Source organism: Phoca vitulina, unplaced genomic scaffold (genome assembly GCF_004348235.1).
Source record: "Phoca vitulina isolate PV1807 unplaced genomic scaffold, GSC_HSeal_1.0 scaffold15, whole genome shotgun sequence".
Classification (NCBI taxonomy): Eukaryota; Metazoa; Chordata; class Mammalia; order Carnivora; family Phocidae; genus Phoca; species Phoca vitulina.
This window is the reverse complement of record NW_022589718.1, coordinates 14,184,903-14,201,842: the sequence shown is the minus strand read 5'-3', so window position 1 is coordinate 14,201,842 and position 16,940 is coordinate 14,184,903. Positions and strand designations below refer to the sequence as shown.

The following is a 16,940-nucleotide window of genomic DNA, read 5'->3' as shown; positions in this document are numbered from 1 at the left end:
AGTAACCCAGGTAGATGAATGGATATATATATATATACACAGTATAGCACATCTGTATCCATTCATCTACCTGGGTTACTTCCTTATCTTAGCTATTGTGAATAATGCTGCAGTGAACACAGGGGCACATATATCTCTTTGAATTGGTATTTTTGTTTTCCTCAGCTAAATACCCAGAAGTGGAGTTGCCGGATCCTATGGCAGTTCTGTTTTTAATTTTTGGAGGCCCCTCCGGACTGTTTTCCACCATGGCCATGCCAGTTGACATTCCCACCAACAGTGTATGAGCGTTCCCCTTTCTCTGTATCCTCCCCAACACTTGTTATTTTCTTCTTTTTGATTCTAGCCAGTCTGATAGGTTTGATCAATTTGATTTTAATGTGTGCTAGATATAAGTAACTAGCCCAAGAAACTTGTAATTTCCTGGAGATAACTATGTTATTTTTTAAGCGAATTAAAGATAATTTTCCAAAAAAACTATTTCTAATAGTATAAAATGCCAGAATTATGGAGCAACATATCTAAAACCTGCTTCCAGGTATTTCCATTTCTCATATTCACCAGTTTTCAGACTTTTGGAATAATCTCTACTCCCATTCCTTTTTTTTTTTCTGAACCATTTCTATTTACCAGGCCCTGTGTTCTTCTCTCATTTTGAAATCGCTCTCTGATTCCTCCCTTCCACCTCTCTCCATCTTGTTCACACAGTCCTTTCCCTTCCACACCTGCCCTTCCAAGTGCTACCATTCTCCTCCTCAAATACAACTTTTATTGTGTTACTCTGCTGAAAAGGCTCCCTAGGAGCTTTTAGATACTGTCTTAACTTGATAAATAAAGCCCATTAAGATCTGCTCCTAGCCTGCTGCTCTGTTCATCCCTTCTTCTTTCCTCTCTATATATTATACTCTCACCCTTTTGGACTTGCTGAGAGTCTCCCAGTGTTCTGTATTGTCTTACTTGATTTTCCTTTTGCACATGCTGTTCCTTTGTCTTAAACACCCTTTCCTCCTTCCTCTGCTTGATTAGCTTCTGCTTCTTAGCCAAGTTATTACCTTCTTCTAAGAACCTTTCCTGACCCCCCTCCTGTTCCTTCCGTCTTCCCCAACCCCACCTACAGCCTTGACCAAGTAGGAACCTTCCTAAGAGTTTCCATAGGGATTCCTCCAAAACATTTACCGACCTTTACCATGTTTTTATGTTTCCTTTTTATCTCCTTGGTAGAAGAAATAGCATGAACTTTTGTGGTAGTACCTTGTTTGATTCCTGGCCCCACTCTTTTACTACCAATTTGGACTAGTTGTTTACCCCTCTGAGCTATAATGGATAGTTTTAGAATTAAATGAAATGTTTAACAAGTTACTTTTTTGGGAAATATCTAGCATATAGAAGGTATTCATTAAATATACTGTATATGAACGAATGAACAAATGAGAAGTAATCTGAATTCCTTAGCTTGTCATTTAAGGTTTTCCAGTGGCCACTGCCAGTTAAATATGGGGACAAATTGGGTACCATGGACTCAAAGCAACTAAATATAATGTTCAGTTATTTTAGCTTTCTAGTCAGCCCTTTTAAGAAATATAAGCAAGGGAAAGACAGATATGGCGATCCATCTCAGCTCTTCACTATTTTTATGATTTCTTTGAGCTTCAGTTCCCCATGAGGACATCATGGGGATGGTCGTGAGAAGTCAGTGAGGTATTCATTTTATGAGTGGAGCTATATAGTCAACAGATACATTAAACACTCTGCATTTCTTTTCTAGAACTTTATAGAGAGTACGCTATCCTTTGCTGGCCTGATTTCTGCTTCTTCCAGATATGTGCTATATATACAAATTCAGAAAAGCTTAAGTTTTCTTTGGATTGAAGCTACCACATCGATACAAGATCCTGTTTTTGCATCAACCTTATTTGAACCAAAGTTTAGAAGGACAAAATGGGGACATCAATAATGTAGGAAACCCTGTGCATGGCTTCCAAAGTATATTAAATTACATCTAGCTAAAAATATACAGGCTCCTATTATGTTGTGAATTATTCTGTCTCAAAGATGTATATCTCAGAACTGTTGCTTTTTAAAAGCTCTGCTCAAAATTTCCTTTTGGTGATTGGAAGTAAATTGCCCATTTTGTACAATGGAGCGATTATTTCTTAAATGGCCACTTAGGAGGAATACAGTAAATTATTTCCAAAGAGTGAGTGATGTATGCTTGCTGCACCAAGAAGATCAGACTCATTATATACTGTTTCATTCTGGCAATAAAAATCAGCAGAACTCCAGGCCTAATTTTTCAGGTTTGTTTGTTTGTTTGTTTGTTTTAATGTTATGTGCAAGTAAAAAGGTAGAGTACACTATAGATAGATAAAACATACCTCATTTGAGTTGGAAAAAGGGTGTCTATAAAAGGATTTCTCAGTTTTCCAAGGAAAGAGAAAACTAAAGGCTCATCTTGTAAAGTAGTATTTGCATTGTCATAGGGCCAGCTTCTTCAGAGCTAGAAAATTGCATGTTCAGCCCTCCAGAAATGTGGAGGCCCCAGATTTCATCCTGTGCGTCCAGAACTCTGCCACTGGGTGGTGGTAGAGTCACTTTTACTTTTAGTCAACAAAGGAGCTTGGTGATTTTGAGCCCTGGTGGTAGCCAACTCACCACCTCCATCCGTGGGGATGAATAAGCAGAAATTATAAACCACTGCTTTTACAACAATAGAATGTATGTGAGGCTTCAGGGACTGTTAAATCTGGGAATTTATAAGAGAACTTAAAAACCATCTATTCTCTCTTCTGAATTGGAATTTTTTATACAACGTCTATATAACTAAATATATATATACAACTTATATGTACATATATATATATATACAACTTATATATACAACTTTTATATAACTATAAATCTCACCACTTTCAAAAGCAGCCTTTTCCATGCTTGACTATTTCTTAGCACTGGGGAGTTCTTCTTTATCTTGATATAAATCCTGCTTATCTAAAACTGCTTAGTCCTTTGGTCACATTCTCTTTCACTGTGCTAAGCCCCTCTCTCTTTCCCCTACCATTCTTCTCTGCTACCTGCTGGATACTGGGATCTGGTATTTCCCCCTGATTTCAAGCTTCTGGTTGTTCTCTCATATCTTGAGGCAAGCGAAAGGTGGTAGAATTGAATAATCAAAAGGAAATATAGCAGTGTTCATTTTATATTTCTCTAGCATCATTTCTTCCATTTTAATTCACCATTGACTAGAAGCAAAGAAATATTGCAAGTGAGTAAAAAGCTGATAAAATTATCAAGACAACTTTAAGATTGTATGTTCATGGTTAAAAAGAGGTAAAAGAATTTGTCTGTGTAGGTGGATATTATAGAATTGAAGACAAATGGAAGAACTGAAGAACGGTTAAAGATTTAGCAATTAATTTTGTTTCATTTTTTCAGATTACACTAGATGTACTGGCTGATATGGGCCATGAGGAGTTGAAAGAAATAGGCATCAATGCATACGGACACCGCCATAAATTAATCAAAGGAGTAGAAAGACTATTAGGTGGACAACAAGGTAAGCTTTTGGGGGAAAAAAAATAAATCTCAGAAATTAAGTGGGACAAGTAAGTTGTCAGGGCTGATGCAGCACCTCCTGCCTGCCCCCTCTCCTCCACACACACTTTGTACCCTGAATCTCTCTGGGATCTACATTTCGGTCCTTTCCCACTGCTGTCGAATCCAGTACAGGTCACCTAATGCAGGCCACCGTCCTCTCTCCCCTGGACTGGCACAACCACCTTCCAGCTTATCTCCGAGCCTCCCCTTTGCCCCCCACCCCCCCACCCCCCATGCTTGCCCTGTGCTGCTCACAGAAGACTCTTTTTGAAATGACTCTATGATCATATCACTCCATTGCTTAGAACTTTCAGTAGAATCCTGTTGCTTTTAGGATAAAATCAGACATTGGTAACATGGCTTTTTATAATCTGACCTCTTTCTCTGACCTCATCCTGAGCCTTTCTCCCCTGCCACAACTGGGAGCTCAGCCTTTTTGCACTGTCCTTTGCTGTTACAAGCCTCCTATCTTTCCCCCTTGTCGGCCTCCACGTTCATCATGTCTGTGTTTCCACAAGTGCTTTCACAATAGGAAAGCAAAGGGAGAGAAGGGGAAAAACTTGAATTAGTCACTGCAGAGCCAGTAAGATCACAAGAGTAGCATGAAACTAAATGTTAGCAGTTTTTGAGCTTAAGTCTTGCTTATTTATCTGCATTAAATTAACAAAGGCAGTGAAAGTAACAAGAATAATCTATTTTAAACTTATTATGAGGTACCATTTCAAGCCATCTCACAGAGTTTTTATAGGATAGTTCTTAGATTTTAGACCTGACTGCATTGTGATTACAGTGTGTTTCTCTTTTGTATCAGACATAGCTTCATGTATGTTTATAATTGAATTCAGTTCAACAAAAAATTGTTGAGCCCTGCTGGGGAACTCTGTAAGAACAGATAAAATTGATCCCCAAGCCCCTCTCTATCACTTCTCTTGTCTTTGGATGTGCTTGTTCAATTTAACCTTATATATTAGGGTCCCACTGCAAATAATTTAGACTTGTTCCAAAATATCAAGTATTTATAACAAAGTTTTTCCTAAAATTGAGCCTGAATAGTTTGGACTTTAATACATTAATTTTTCTTTCCTACAGGCACCAATCCTTATTTGACTTTTCACTGTGTTAATCAGGGAACTATTTTGCTGGATCTTGCTCCAGAAGATAAGGAATATCAATCAGTAGAAGAAGAGGTAACCTACATCAAAATTTTTAAATCTCTTTTCCTGAAATCTGTGGTTAAGCCTATTTTTTCAGTACAGGTAAGCTTGTCTTACAATGACTTAGGATCACTTGCCTATCCATCCATTCTAACTAACTGCCTTAGCCATTGTGGTGGCATAATGCCCAAATTCAGATAGGACTATGGATTAGGACTCTGCCACAGTGTTTTCACATCAGAAGCCTAGGGTTTCAATGGGTGGCCAACAGGTGTCTTTTCATCCTGGAGACTTTCTTGAAACTAGGCAAGTAGGAACCCTATTAGAACTATTTTCTTGTGTTGTTAAAATGCTACTCGAAGAATGATAGGAAGTGAGAATCTTGCCTCACAAATAGCAAATACCTTCTTGTTTTTATTTTCATGCGAAGTTATAAAATGTGACTATAAAATAATATGCCTGGGGCGCCTGGGTGGCTTAGTTGGTTAAGCCACTGCCTTCGGCTCAGGTCATGATCTTAGAGTCCTGGGATCGAGTCCTGCATCGGGCTCCCTGCTCAGCGAGGAGCCTGCTTCTCCCTCTGACCCTCCCCCCTCTCATGTACTCTCTCTCATTCTCGCTGTCTCAAATAAATAAATAAATCTTTAAAAAAATAAATAAATAAAATAATATGCCTAATTTTCATGTTTGCTTATGAAATCTGCCTCGAGACTTGAGCCACCTTTTCCGTCTTCTGTCACTGTGTTAAAGCACCATAGTAAGGCTGATGGATGACCCTCCTGCCAGACAGACGCCATAGAAATTCCCTCCCTACTGCTGGCTTCTGCCTCATTTCTTATGCATAATAAACAAAGTACCTAATGGCATTATCACAATAAATAAGCTACCTAACTAATTCCATTATTTTGCAGAGAAAGGCATGCCTGCGTCCTTTTATTTTCTGCCTTTTAACTAGAGCTCACATTATTCTCTTGCTCGGAAGTCAGGAACAGTACCTCAGGGTGGGTTTTCAGCTCCTGCCCGGCCAGTCTGTCAGGGAAACCTCACATCTTCATTCTCTTAGTGGTTAGCAAATTTGGAGAATAATGTCCAAAATGTGATGAATAACTTTGCAAATAGAGCGGTAAGCTAGGGAATTAACTCTTTTGAGTCAATTCTATGAGAAACTTGGGTCTTTAAAACATTTTACTTTTCCATAATTCTTTTGAATTTGGAGAGCAGAGGAAGAATGAGCACTGCTCAGAGGAAAGTTATTCCGCTCAGTTACACGGCATACCCAGCTTCTCCTGGTCTGCGGAGATGTTCTTTGAGATCCCAAATTGAAGAGATAGTACAGACTGTTTCACCTAGGGAATAGTAGTTTATTGATTTTTTAAAATTCTTTGTGTTTCTTTGAGCATTTGTTTAATGAGTATTCATCAAATGTGAGGAGTTTAAGTTTGACTTAATCCCAGTGTCGCTTCTCATTCTCAATAACATAAAATAGTAATGTGGATGACTTAATGTGATGTTTTATTTCTGTGTTTCCCCATTGTGCCTTACAGGAAAATCTTTCAAAGCTTTTACTAGAAAATAAAGAGAAAATGAAGAAGTTTAATATTTATGTCATGACTATTTTCTCATCAAAAATACCCACTAAACTTTGTTGAACCATTTTTGGTCAACTCCTATTTATTTATTAGCGCTGAATCTGAGATTCATCAGTAAAGCAGTGTAACAAGTGAATGTTGAAAACAGAGGGATGTCTTTAGAATTATATACTGGCATATTTTCAGAAAGTTATTTTGTTCTATAGATGCAAAGTACGATTCGAGAACACAGAGATGGAGGTAATGCTGGTGGCATCTTCAACAGATACAATGTCATTCGAGTAAGTCTTTAAAATTTCAGGGTGAAAATTGGATTGCAAGGCATATCTGAAAATCAAATATAGACAATGAAAAATTTTTTCTAAATGTCATATTTTTAAACTGAGATAATTAGCCATCTGTTGCCTGGCAGTCAGGTGTCACCTTCCTCTAATCCCTCAAGACCATACTTCACCAGAAACAGAGACTGGGTGGAAACAGGAAAGCTACAGACAGAAGGCTAGATCTCCTGGGGTTGGTGGTACAGATACATACGGTGATGGGACCCAGCTCACCCACAGATTTAGACCAGAACTGACAGTAATTTTTATCACCACTTCCAAGTAGCATTGAGGGCCTGGATTTTGAATCTGACTGAATCAGTGATTATAGCAGAATGCATGTATCTCTTAATCTCAGTATCTTAATTTATAATAGGGGATAGACGTGCTTTTTTCAAAGGGGTATCCTAAAAATGAATAAAATCTGTTGAGAACTGGTGTAACCCTTGGAAGTTACACCAGTGCCATCAGAATTCCATGGAGAGCTTTTAGAGAGCTTCTAGAAGAATGCAGATTTACAGGCCCCTGCGTCCAAACATTCAGCAAATCTGGGAGGAGTCTAGGAATAGTTTCTCTTTTCTTCAATTCTTCAGGTGATTTTGAGGTACAACCAGGTCTAGTGCAGAATAACAGAAACCATAAGTGAAAATTCTGTCACTAAAAGCCAGAACGTTAACTTGGTTACACTGCCTGGCAGCTTTATCATTTTTAAATAATGTTTTAAGCAAACAAAACAAAACCCAAAAATTGAACCTGTCTCAAAGAAACATACTTTTCATTTTAAATTATAAACTGCCAATTAACATTCATTTCACTAATTTGCTTCTTTCTTCCTCATCCTTAAAGATTCAAAAAGTTGTCAACAAGAAGTTGAGGGAACGATTCTGTCACAGACAGAAGGAAGTGTCTGAGGAGAATCACAACCATCACAACGAGCGCATGTTATTCCACGGTGAGCAGCATGGCCTCACTATCTCTCGGGCTTTTGAAAATTCCAATAAAGTGGAAAGCCTCTGTTGTTGACTTATTAGTGTTGGGCTAAAAATGGGTTGTTTAATTTTTTTTTTTTTAACTATGTGTTGGTGCAGTTTGTTGATGCATTGCATGTTAGCACAGGCTTTCCAGGGGGTGTGCAGAATGAGAATCACTTACCTGGAATGCTTTCAGAACTTGTATTGCAAGTTGAGCCATCCAGATAGTGAAATATTTTTATTACAGTTTAGCATAATTGTTTCATTTTATCAGATTATCTGTTTTTGTGTAAAGTAAGATTGGGTGTAAAACCTGTATTTTTAAAGCCAAAGGGACTTTGCTATCTTTTTTTTTTTTAGAGAGGGAGGGGTGGGGTGGAGGGGCAGAGGGAGAGAAAGAATCTTAAGCAAGCTCCATGCCCAGCACGTAGCCTGACCTGGGGCTCAGTCCCACAACCCTGAGATCATGACCTGAGCCGAAATCAGGAGTCAGATGCTTAACCAACTGAGCCATCCAGGCGCCCCTGTACTTTGCTATCTAAAATCTCATGCCGTTTGCAAAATCCATATTACATCCTTGCTTGGCAAACAGTGGGTCGCTGCTAAGATTCCAGTACGAGAAATAATTTATGTATGGTAGACCATCTTACAACTTCATTTATACGTTATTAATAACTTAATATTAACCTGCCAAGTGCGAATAGTTTGCAGCTAATTGAGGTTCTAGAAGAGTATTCAAAAACTGATCTGTGTTTCTGTTTTTAGGTTCTCCTTTCATTAATGCCATTATTCATAAAGGTTTTGATGAGCGACATGCATACATAGGAGGAATGTTTGGTGCCGGGATTTATTTTGCTGAAAACTCCTCCAAAAGCAACCAATATGTTTATGGGATTGGAGGAGGCACAGGCTGCCCCACGCACAAAGATCGGTCATGCTACATATGTCACAGGTGAGCATCTTGCCTTTGTGATTGCTGTCCTCGGGTCATGAGGCCGGTTAGTTCCTCAGGCTCTGCAGAAGTCACAGCTTATCCTCAGTGTTACTCATAGTGAATCACACAGGTTTGGGGTTGGATAGGAATAGCTGATCAGCCTCTACCCTAATAGGAGAAATGACAGCAGAGCTGAGAGAAGGGCTGGTAAGAACCAGATGCATGTGAGCCAGTCATAGGTTACAATGAAACTCCCTCCATCTTGACTTTCTCCCTCGGCTTCCCTTGCCTTGCTTCAAATTCAGAAAAAGAAGAGGTTGAGAATTATTTCTGTTGAAGAACCTCTAGCTTTAGACACGTTTGAACTAAGACACACAACTTCTGTAAACAAGTTGAATCTTTGTTTCTGATGTTGCTAGAAGTGCTTTAAGGCAGGATATATAATTAGCCTTGAGAAGTCCAATTTCAGAATATTAACTTTGGATTTAATAGTAAGCAAATGAATGTTAGCTTTTTAAATAGAATTTTAAAACTCAAATTCAAGAGAATAACAGTATACTCTCTCTGAATTCAGTGAAAAAAATACCATTCTCTTCTGTGCCATTGGAAAAAATACAAAAGAATTGTACATTACAAAGATTGCAGTTGATTGTATTTTTCTTTAAATTAACCATATGGAAAGTCAGGTTACTTAGAGATCTTGTAATTCAGGGGAAACCCCAAAAAGACCCAGATAGCCTCAAAATTCGTTATGGTTGTTGACCTTAAAACTTCCTGTTCTCTGTTACTTTATGAAAATCTTACAACCATCAGCAGTTCTAGGATGGATGCGGTATGTCCAGAAGGAACCTTCTTTCTAGTAAGGCCACTGTGGTTAATAACACACAAAAGTTCCCATGTATATGTAACATGCAAAAACTCTGTTGTTGCAGGCCTATCCTAAATAAGCAATAAAAGTGAACCTAGATGAAGATTAACAGTTGCCCACTACAATTAGACACATAAGTTTATGTCTTAGCCAGGATTTCCTAGGACACAGAGCCTGAAGCGAAAGCTTAGTGCTAGCGCTTTCTTGGCAAGTGCAGTACCGGGGAAGCAGGAGTGAGGGCACAAAAAGAAGTGAGGCGAGCAAAGACGGTGAGGGGCCTCAGTGAGTTGGCCTGTTCGTAACAAGTGCAGTCGGTTGCTCAGTCCGTGAGACATCTTCAGAGAGGCTGTGTGAACTGCTAACTCTCAGAGTAGTAGTACCTTGTGGGAGACCAGAGCTGAATTTACCTGCCGGCTCCTGTCTGGCACTGGTCACCGTTTGCCCCACAGGGCATTGGTATCCCCCCGTTTGGGGCTGCTGCGTCCGCAGAAGGCAGCGCAATGCACAAGGCTAGCCAGTGAGCAGGCAGAAGCCAGCACTCTCCACCTGCCCGTCCGCTGCCCGCAGCCTCATGGGCCGGTCCTGCATCTTCTCCCGCCCCCACAGCAACTGGGGAGCTCGGGGGCAGGAAGCAGAAGGCAGGAGGCAAGGGCCTGTCAGGTTAAGCTGCGTGTGACATACGGACTGGGAGTAGCCATGGCAGTGGGCCCAGCGGGCTGAGCGGGCAGGGTCCAGTGACACCATAGGGCTGCCATCATATGGAGATGGGGCTCAGACACCTCCCTGTAATGTAAATCAATTGGGGCGCCTGAGTGGCTCAGTTGGTTAAGCGTCCGACTCTTAATTTCCACTCAGGTCATGATCTTCAGGGTCATGAGATCAAGCCCCATGTTGGGCTCCTCGCTGAGCGTGGAGCCTGCTTAAGATCCTCTCTGCTCCCCCTCCTCCGCCCCCTGCTTACATGTGCGTGCACTCTCTCGCTCTCTCTTAAAACAAAAACAAAAAAATCTTTTCCTCTGGGACCTACAGGAGAATTCAGCTGATACCAAGCCAGCACCCCACAGGGTCATTAGTAAGATCATGCTAAAAAAGCCAGCCCAGGCAGGACCCAATTATACTGGGTCTGGCACAATTTTGACTCAAAATAGTATCTCTGATTAGTTATAATGCAAAGATCATACTCTATTACTAAAAACAAACTATTTGAATAATAACTATTTTACACATTTAACAGTATGATCAATCTCACTGAATAGTTAAAATGTTTGTAGTTTATATTAAGGGTTTGCAAACTTTGATTTTAAAGGGCCACATAAGAAATATTTTAGGCTTTGCAGGCCACCCTGTCACAGTGACTGACCTTGGCCCTTGTAGTGCAAAAGCAGCCACAGAAGACACATGAACGAATGTGTGGCTGCATTCCAGTAAAATTTTATTTACAAAACCAGGTGGCAGACTAGTATTCGCCCATAGGCCATCGTTTCTCAATCCCTAGTTTATATAATGCACTTTCTTCCCGATCAGCGTCTCTTGTCCTCTGTAATAGTTAACATCTTCCCCAGTTGGTGTTTCACCCAGGTAAGATGATTTCCAGCCATACAGTTAAGCTAAGCATTTTTGTATATGATCCACTTTTATTATTATTTATCGTATCCTGGTTTTTACTTCTTCGTAATGAGTAAACCCCCATCTTGATTTCAGATGCCGCTGCCATCTGTGTATTTGCTTCCGTCTCTCCCCGTTCATCCTCATAAGAACTCAGTTTTTGCTAGGATTTCTCTTCTCCCACTAGTCAGAACTTGCCAGGTATTTTCTGTCACGGATTCTGTAATCACCCCAAACTACTGTAACTATTGAGCCTGCTGTTTATGGTAAATCGGGATATCAAAGCCCATCCCATCCCATTCCTACTCAAATTCAAAAGTGACATTTTAAATTAGCTTGAAGGATTAAATATTTTTTAGAAAATCAAGAAACCTAACAGTTCTATCACTCTAAGATTTAATACTTCGTTCAAAGCATTGCTTTCCTTTTTTCTTTAGGCAAATGCTTTTCTGTAGAGTGACCCTTGGAAAATCCTTTCTGCAGTTCAGCACCATGAAAATGGCTCATGCCCCTCCAGGACATCACTCAGTGATTGGGAGACCAAGTGTGAATGGGCTGGCATATGCTGAGTATGTCATCTACAGAGGCGAGCAGGTATGATACGCATCAGATCAGCATAACTGAGCTACTAAACGTGTCAGTGCAGAGAGCAAAGAGTAGCTTCCGATTAAGGAGTTTTCTTTATGGCTGTACTCACCACAGGCTGGTCACATAAGTTGAATCTCTGTATTTCTGATCATGGCACTTAACACAGAACAACAGCTGTCTGCGTTGTAAAGCTGTAGTATATTAGATTTCTGCCCACTGCTTGAGGCTCCAAAGTAAAATTGTCAACAAGCAGGAAAAGTTCCTATCCTTTCCCAGCCCTTAACTCTCACAGTACTGCTAAATGCCTATCGATTTATCTAAAAACAAAGATCAGTTTGTCTGAACTTAATTGAATTTCAAATGGATACCTTAACTACTCTGATCGAGAACTGGGTGCGGGGGGGGAAAGGAGAAAGCAGGAATTAATTAAGTACAAGTAACATATGAAAACAATATTTTATATGCCATCAGTCCTGGGCCAGGTAAGGTATGGAGTAGCCGTAGGAAAGGCACACGAATCCTGAACTTCATTTAGTAGATGTGTTGATTGTGGTGCTCTGGGCAAAGCAATGAAACTCCTTCAGGTGTATTGTAGGATTGAGCAAATGAGTAAATGTGTTGATGTTTGATTCGGGAGCTGGGATTCTCATGGTGGAAGAAGGGACATACAAATCTGCAATGGGGGGATGGTAAGAATGACTGTAGAGATGGACTGAGATTGGAGGTATTGATAGGAACTCATCATTTCTAATATATGTATGTATGCTTGTGCACTTGTAAATATATGTGTATAAAGGTATGTGTATAAGAGTATATGTAGGCACATGTATGTATATGAGCATAGACGTGCATATATTTCTTAGCACTGTCTCCTGAAAGCAAGGAAACCCTAATAGCAGTGAGCACACCTAGACCTAGATCTTGGTCTCTAATACCATTCCCCACCAAAAGGAACCCAGGCTCTTTGGAGAAACAGCTAATTCCAGGACTGAAGCAGAATAGGAACAAGATGAGCCTGGAACATCCTGAAAGTAATGAAGTACTCAAAAAAAGTGGGGAGGGGGGAGGGCATGTCACAAGGACACAGAGCCAGCAGGAAGGGGCTCCCACTGGCCAAATCTGGAACAGTTTGAACACCAAAATAAATACAGTAATAAATTTTAAACCGCTGGAAAAAAAAGGAGTTCATGATTCTATAGTGATAACAAATAGATAAAGAAATAAAGGAAGGGTTAAGGAAGGCTTTTGCTCATAGTAGAAAGCCAAGGGCAGATGAGTAGATGTGGAGGGAGTACTAGATTTGGAAAATCATCATCTTGGGACCATTGTGACAAGAATCATAAATGGATGCTAGATCTAGGAGATAATTTTGATTTAAAAAAGGATATTTGCATGGTCTTATTAACTACAAAGGAGGAGAAAACAGTAATTATACATTGGAGAAGGGGCAATGCCTTGACCAGATGATCAAAATTAACATCATCAATAAGGGACAGATAGAAATAGAGTGTGCCTCAGATATGATATTCTGAGAAGGGCACAACATTGTCTATGCAGTATGCCAGCCAAGAATGCATAACCTTGGTCTAATCAAAGTGAGGACTGTTCTATTAAAAAAAATGTGGGAAGACTGGATTCTCCAGAAATGTCAACATAATAAGACAGAGAAAGGCTTTAAAAACTTTCCAGATTAAATGAAACCCAAGAGACAGGACAGCTAACTTAAAGTCCTGCCCCCCAGTTGGATCTGGTATTGGAAGAGACACAACATTATTAAATCGACTGAGAACATTGGAATATGAATGATAGGTATTATATTAAAGTATTATATCAACATAAAATTATAATGTATAATTACACTTTTTGTACTTTTTATTCTTGCTGAGACACCCCTTAGGAGGGACTTATCTTTAATGGATCATAATAATAATGGTAATAGTAATAACTTACACATACTGGATTCTTACTATGCCAAACCTGTGTTGAGGTATATTCCCTCTGAACCTACTTTGTTGAGAGTTTTTATCATGAGTGGATGTTGTACTTTGTCAAATGATTTTTCCACATCTATTGAAATGATCATATGGTTTTTATCCTTTCTCTTACTGATGTGATGTATCATGTTGATTGGTTTACAAATATTGAACCACCCTTGCAACCCAGGAGTAATTCCCACTTGATGGTGATGAATGACTTTTTAAATGTATTGTTGGATTCGGTTTACTAGTATTTTGTTGTATTTATTTTATTTTGTAGATTCCACATATAAGTGAAATCATGATATTTGTCTTTCTCTGTCTGACTCACTTCACTTAGCAGATACCCTCTGAGGCCATCCACATTGTCACAAATGGCAAGATCTTTTTTTAATGGCTGAGTAATATTCCATTGTGTATATATATACATCACATCTTCTTTATCCATTCATCTATCGATGGACACTTAGGTTGCTTCTGTTTTGGCTACTGTAAATAATGCTGCAGTGAACATAGATGTTCATGTATCTTTTTAAAGTCTAGTTTTTTTATCCTTTATTACTTTTTATTATCTTACTCCATATCTATATGCAAGTAACTTGTAAGTCAGCATTCAGCAAAGTATTTTTGGGTCCCAAAACACTTACCTCACCAAAGCATACAAGTTTCCAGCCACAGACCACTCTGAAATACTGCATCTAGTTGTATCATTATGTTATATTTAGGGTTGAAGAATTCTTCTATAGTGTACATGGTTTTAAGGGTTTGTTTTTTTTTTTTTTTTTGCCCCCCACCCAGTTGTCTTGGTAGTGACTTCCTCTAAGAAATATTCTTTCCATTCCAAACACAGAGCCTTTCATTTTACATACTGCAAGAAAAAGAGGCTAAAGAGAAAGAACAAATGGAGAGTCTCAATCTGAACCATTATGTTACCTGTGAAAGTTGCCTTTTATTAGTCACCTTTTAAAAATGATCTCCAAACTATTCCCTCTAAGTTAACTGGTGACTCAACAAGCCTCACCCTTCCTCCTTCTAGCTCAGTGAGTTATATTTGGGAGTAATTAATTTAAAATCGGTTCAGCCAAATTACTCTTCACTTAACAGACTTCTATTAAATATATGCTATGTGACAGTACTGTGTCAGGTGAGGTGGAAAAGAGAGAGATTTTCTCCTGCCTTTAACAGCATGTGCATGAAGGATGAACGCAGTACTTTAGAGTGCTCAGAGTGGAAATAACATTACAACAGTTCTCTAGATTATGGGGTCTGGACATGTTTCTCTGCAAGATATAGGTGTATCTTGCATGTGTGTGTTGTTTAGGCACCTATTAATTGGCTGGCCTTCGCAGGCTCTTGGGTGTGTGTAGAATATTGATGAGGATCAACAGCCTCTGAGACTTCCACTGAATACTGTACCTGCCAAAGGAGTGATGTGTTTTTCTTCCGGCCCTCTGCAGGCATACCCAGAGTATCTCATCACGTACCAGATCATGAAGCCGGAAGCTCCGGCACAAAGCGCCACAGCCGCCGAGCAGAAGACCTAGTGAACGCCCACTGGGAAAGGCCACATCGGATTTCAACTTGGGACTGGATTACAGTGGATCGTTTCCAACAAAATCAATATTCCGTAAATCTCTGACAGCCTAGAAAGAAGCTGTCTGTCTTTTATAAAGCATTGCTATAGTGATGAATAGAGTATGAGTAACTGATACATACTCAACTGCTACTGTTCTCTTTGAGGAAATGTTTACAGGGGCGGCCTTTCACCATATCTCAGGCTCATTTGCGTTGCAACTGTCCATTTCTAAAACAAGATTGCTTTGATCTAGGCTTGGAAATGGAAAAAAAAGAAAAAGAAAAAACCACAACCAATACTTTCCCAAATTTCATACTTCACACACTACATTTGCTTTGTTCTATATGGCACGTGTATGTAACAAATGTACACATATGATAGGCTCATTTTTAATTTTTTCTAAACATGCATCATTGTCTTTTTTTTCTTTTTTTCTTTTCATTTGTTTGTTTACTTTGAAAATGAGCCGGAACCTTCTCAAGGATATTTTGCACAAAGTCACACAGACTAAAATCATTAGCAATTCAACCCAAGCTTCTGGCTGAGCAAGACTTAGTTTCCCCTTTTTTTCCACTTGGATTTCTTTTGTATCCATACTTCTTACCATTGTAAATTGGGACGGGAAGGAAAAACATCACGCTTTAGTTTCCTTTTACGAATTGGCCAGTCTTGGCAGGGAAAGGCACAAAGGTCAACCTGACTGAGGAGCTCCCAAGTTCAGAGAAGTTCGAGCCGCTGAGGCCCCCTTGCTCCTCCGGATCGCAGCCTGCCCCGGGGGCATTCAGGACGGTGCCGGAGACCCCAGGAGAGCACGGCCAGGGAAAGGTTGGAGTGATGTTTCTGGTGCTCAGGAAACACCACAACACGGGGGGAGGCCTGGCGGGGGAGCAGCGCTGAGACGAGCAGGGAGCGTGTGGTTCCCTGAGACCACAGCAGGAAAGGATATCAGGGCCTGCTCAGAAAGTACTTCTCTTCGCTTCAGCCCGACCACCGGGTAGTCGCCCCCCAACATTAGCTGCCTTATTGCCAAATTCGGCGGAATTATTGTACTTCATTGGAATCAAAATAATCTTTATTGTTTCTCCAGTTTAGAAAGCTAGGATTCAAATCCTCTTTAGTAAGTAGATATGCAAGAACTTTTGTGTTTACTCCAGATTTGGGGTTTATTTGGAGTGAGGTGTTTCAAATAGTTTCTGTAGGTCCCGGCACTACATTTTCGAACCATTTCTTCAAACTTCTTAACAGACAAGGAGAACAAAAACTGAAACCAAAGCTCTTTCAGTTATTTTTGTAAAGGAAGGTGGAGAAATACTATACTGTTTCTTCAGGAAATTGCTACTTTGTTTTGTGTGTTTTAATCATTTGCCCAGTGCACACTGACGCTTGTAAAAGATGATCCGTTACACATCTCACACTTGCCCTTTGCACCTTAACTGAGCAGCACATTGACTGCATTAATTTGTTTGCTTTGACATGCTGTGCATCTGCTCAGCTTTGAAGCAAAAGTGACATAAATGCGGTTAAAAAAAAAAAAGGAAAAACAGTGTGATGCAAACTTGCCCTTTCAACTTAAAAGTTCCAAAAACTCATTTGTGTTTTAATGCAGGCTGATGAAGCCATGACCTCATTTAATCTCCTAAAGGAAAACAAAATGGTGACATGCAAAAATTCTGGAATAGGCTCTTAAAATAGACATTTAACTTTCTTTTTGGCTTGAGTCCAACGCTAGAACTAGCCATCGGGAACTAGTTTGAGTTTTATAGCA

At 39.7% G+C, this 16,940-nt stretch overlaps 1 protein-coding gene across 1 annotated transcript in view; it reads left to right on the top strand.

Annotated features, from left to right (window-relative positions):
* The window catches only part of TNKS (tankyrase), a 197,853-nt gene extending 182,401 nt beyond the window's left edge, over positions 1–15,452 (top strand). The window contains exons 21-27 of the mRNA XM_032413489.1: positions 3,433–3,553; positions 4,684–4,781; positions 6,544–6,618; positions 7,504–7,609; positions 8,394–8,580; positions 11,473–11,629; positions 15,057–15,452. Coding sequence (XP_032269380.1) covers positions 3,433–3,553; positions 4,684–4,781; positions 6,544–6,618; positions 7,504–7,609; positions 8,394–8,580; positions 11,473–11,629; positions 15,057–15,143 — 831 coding nt within the window. The 3' untranslated portion in view covers positions 15,144–15,452. The remainder of the gene's footprint in view (positions 1–3,432; positions 3,554–4,683; positions 4,782–6,543; positions 6,619–7,503; positions 7,610–8,393; positions 8,581–11,472; positions 11,630–15,056) is intronic.
* Positions 15,453–16,940: the final 1,488 nt, after the last annotated feature.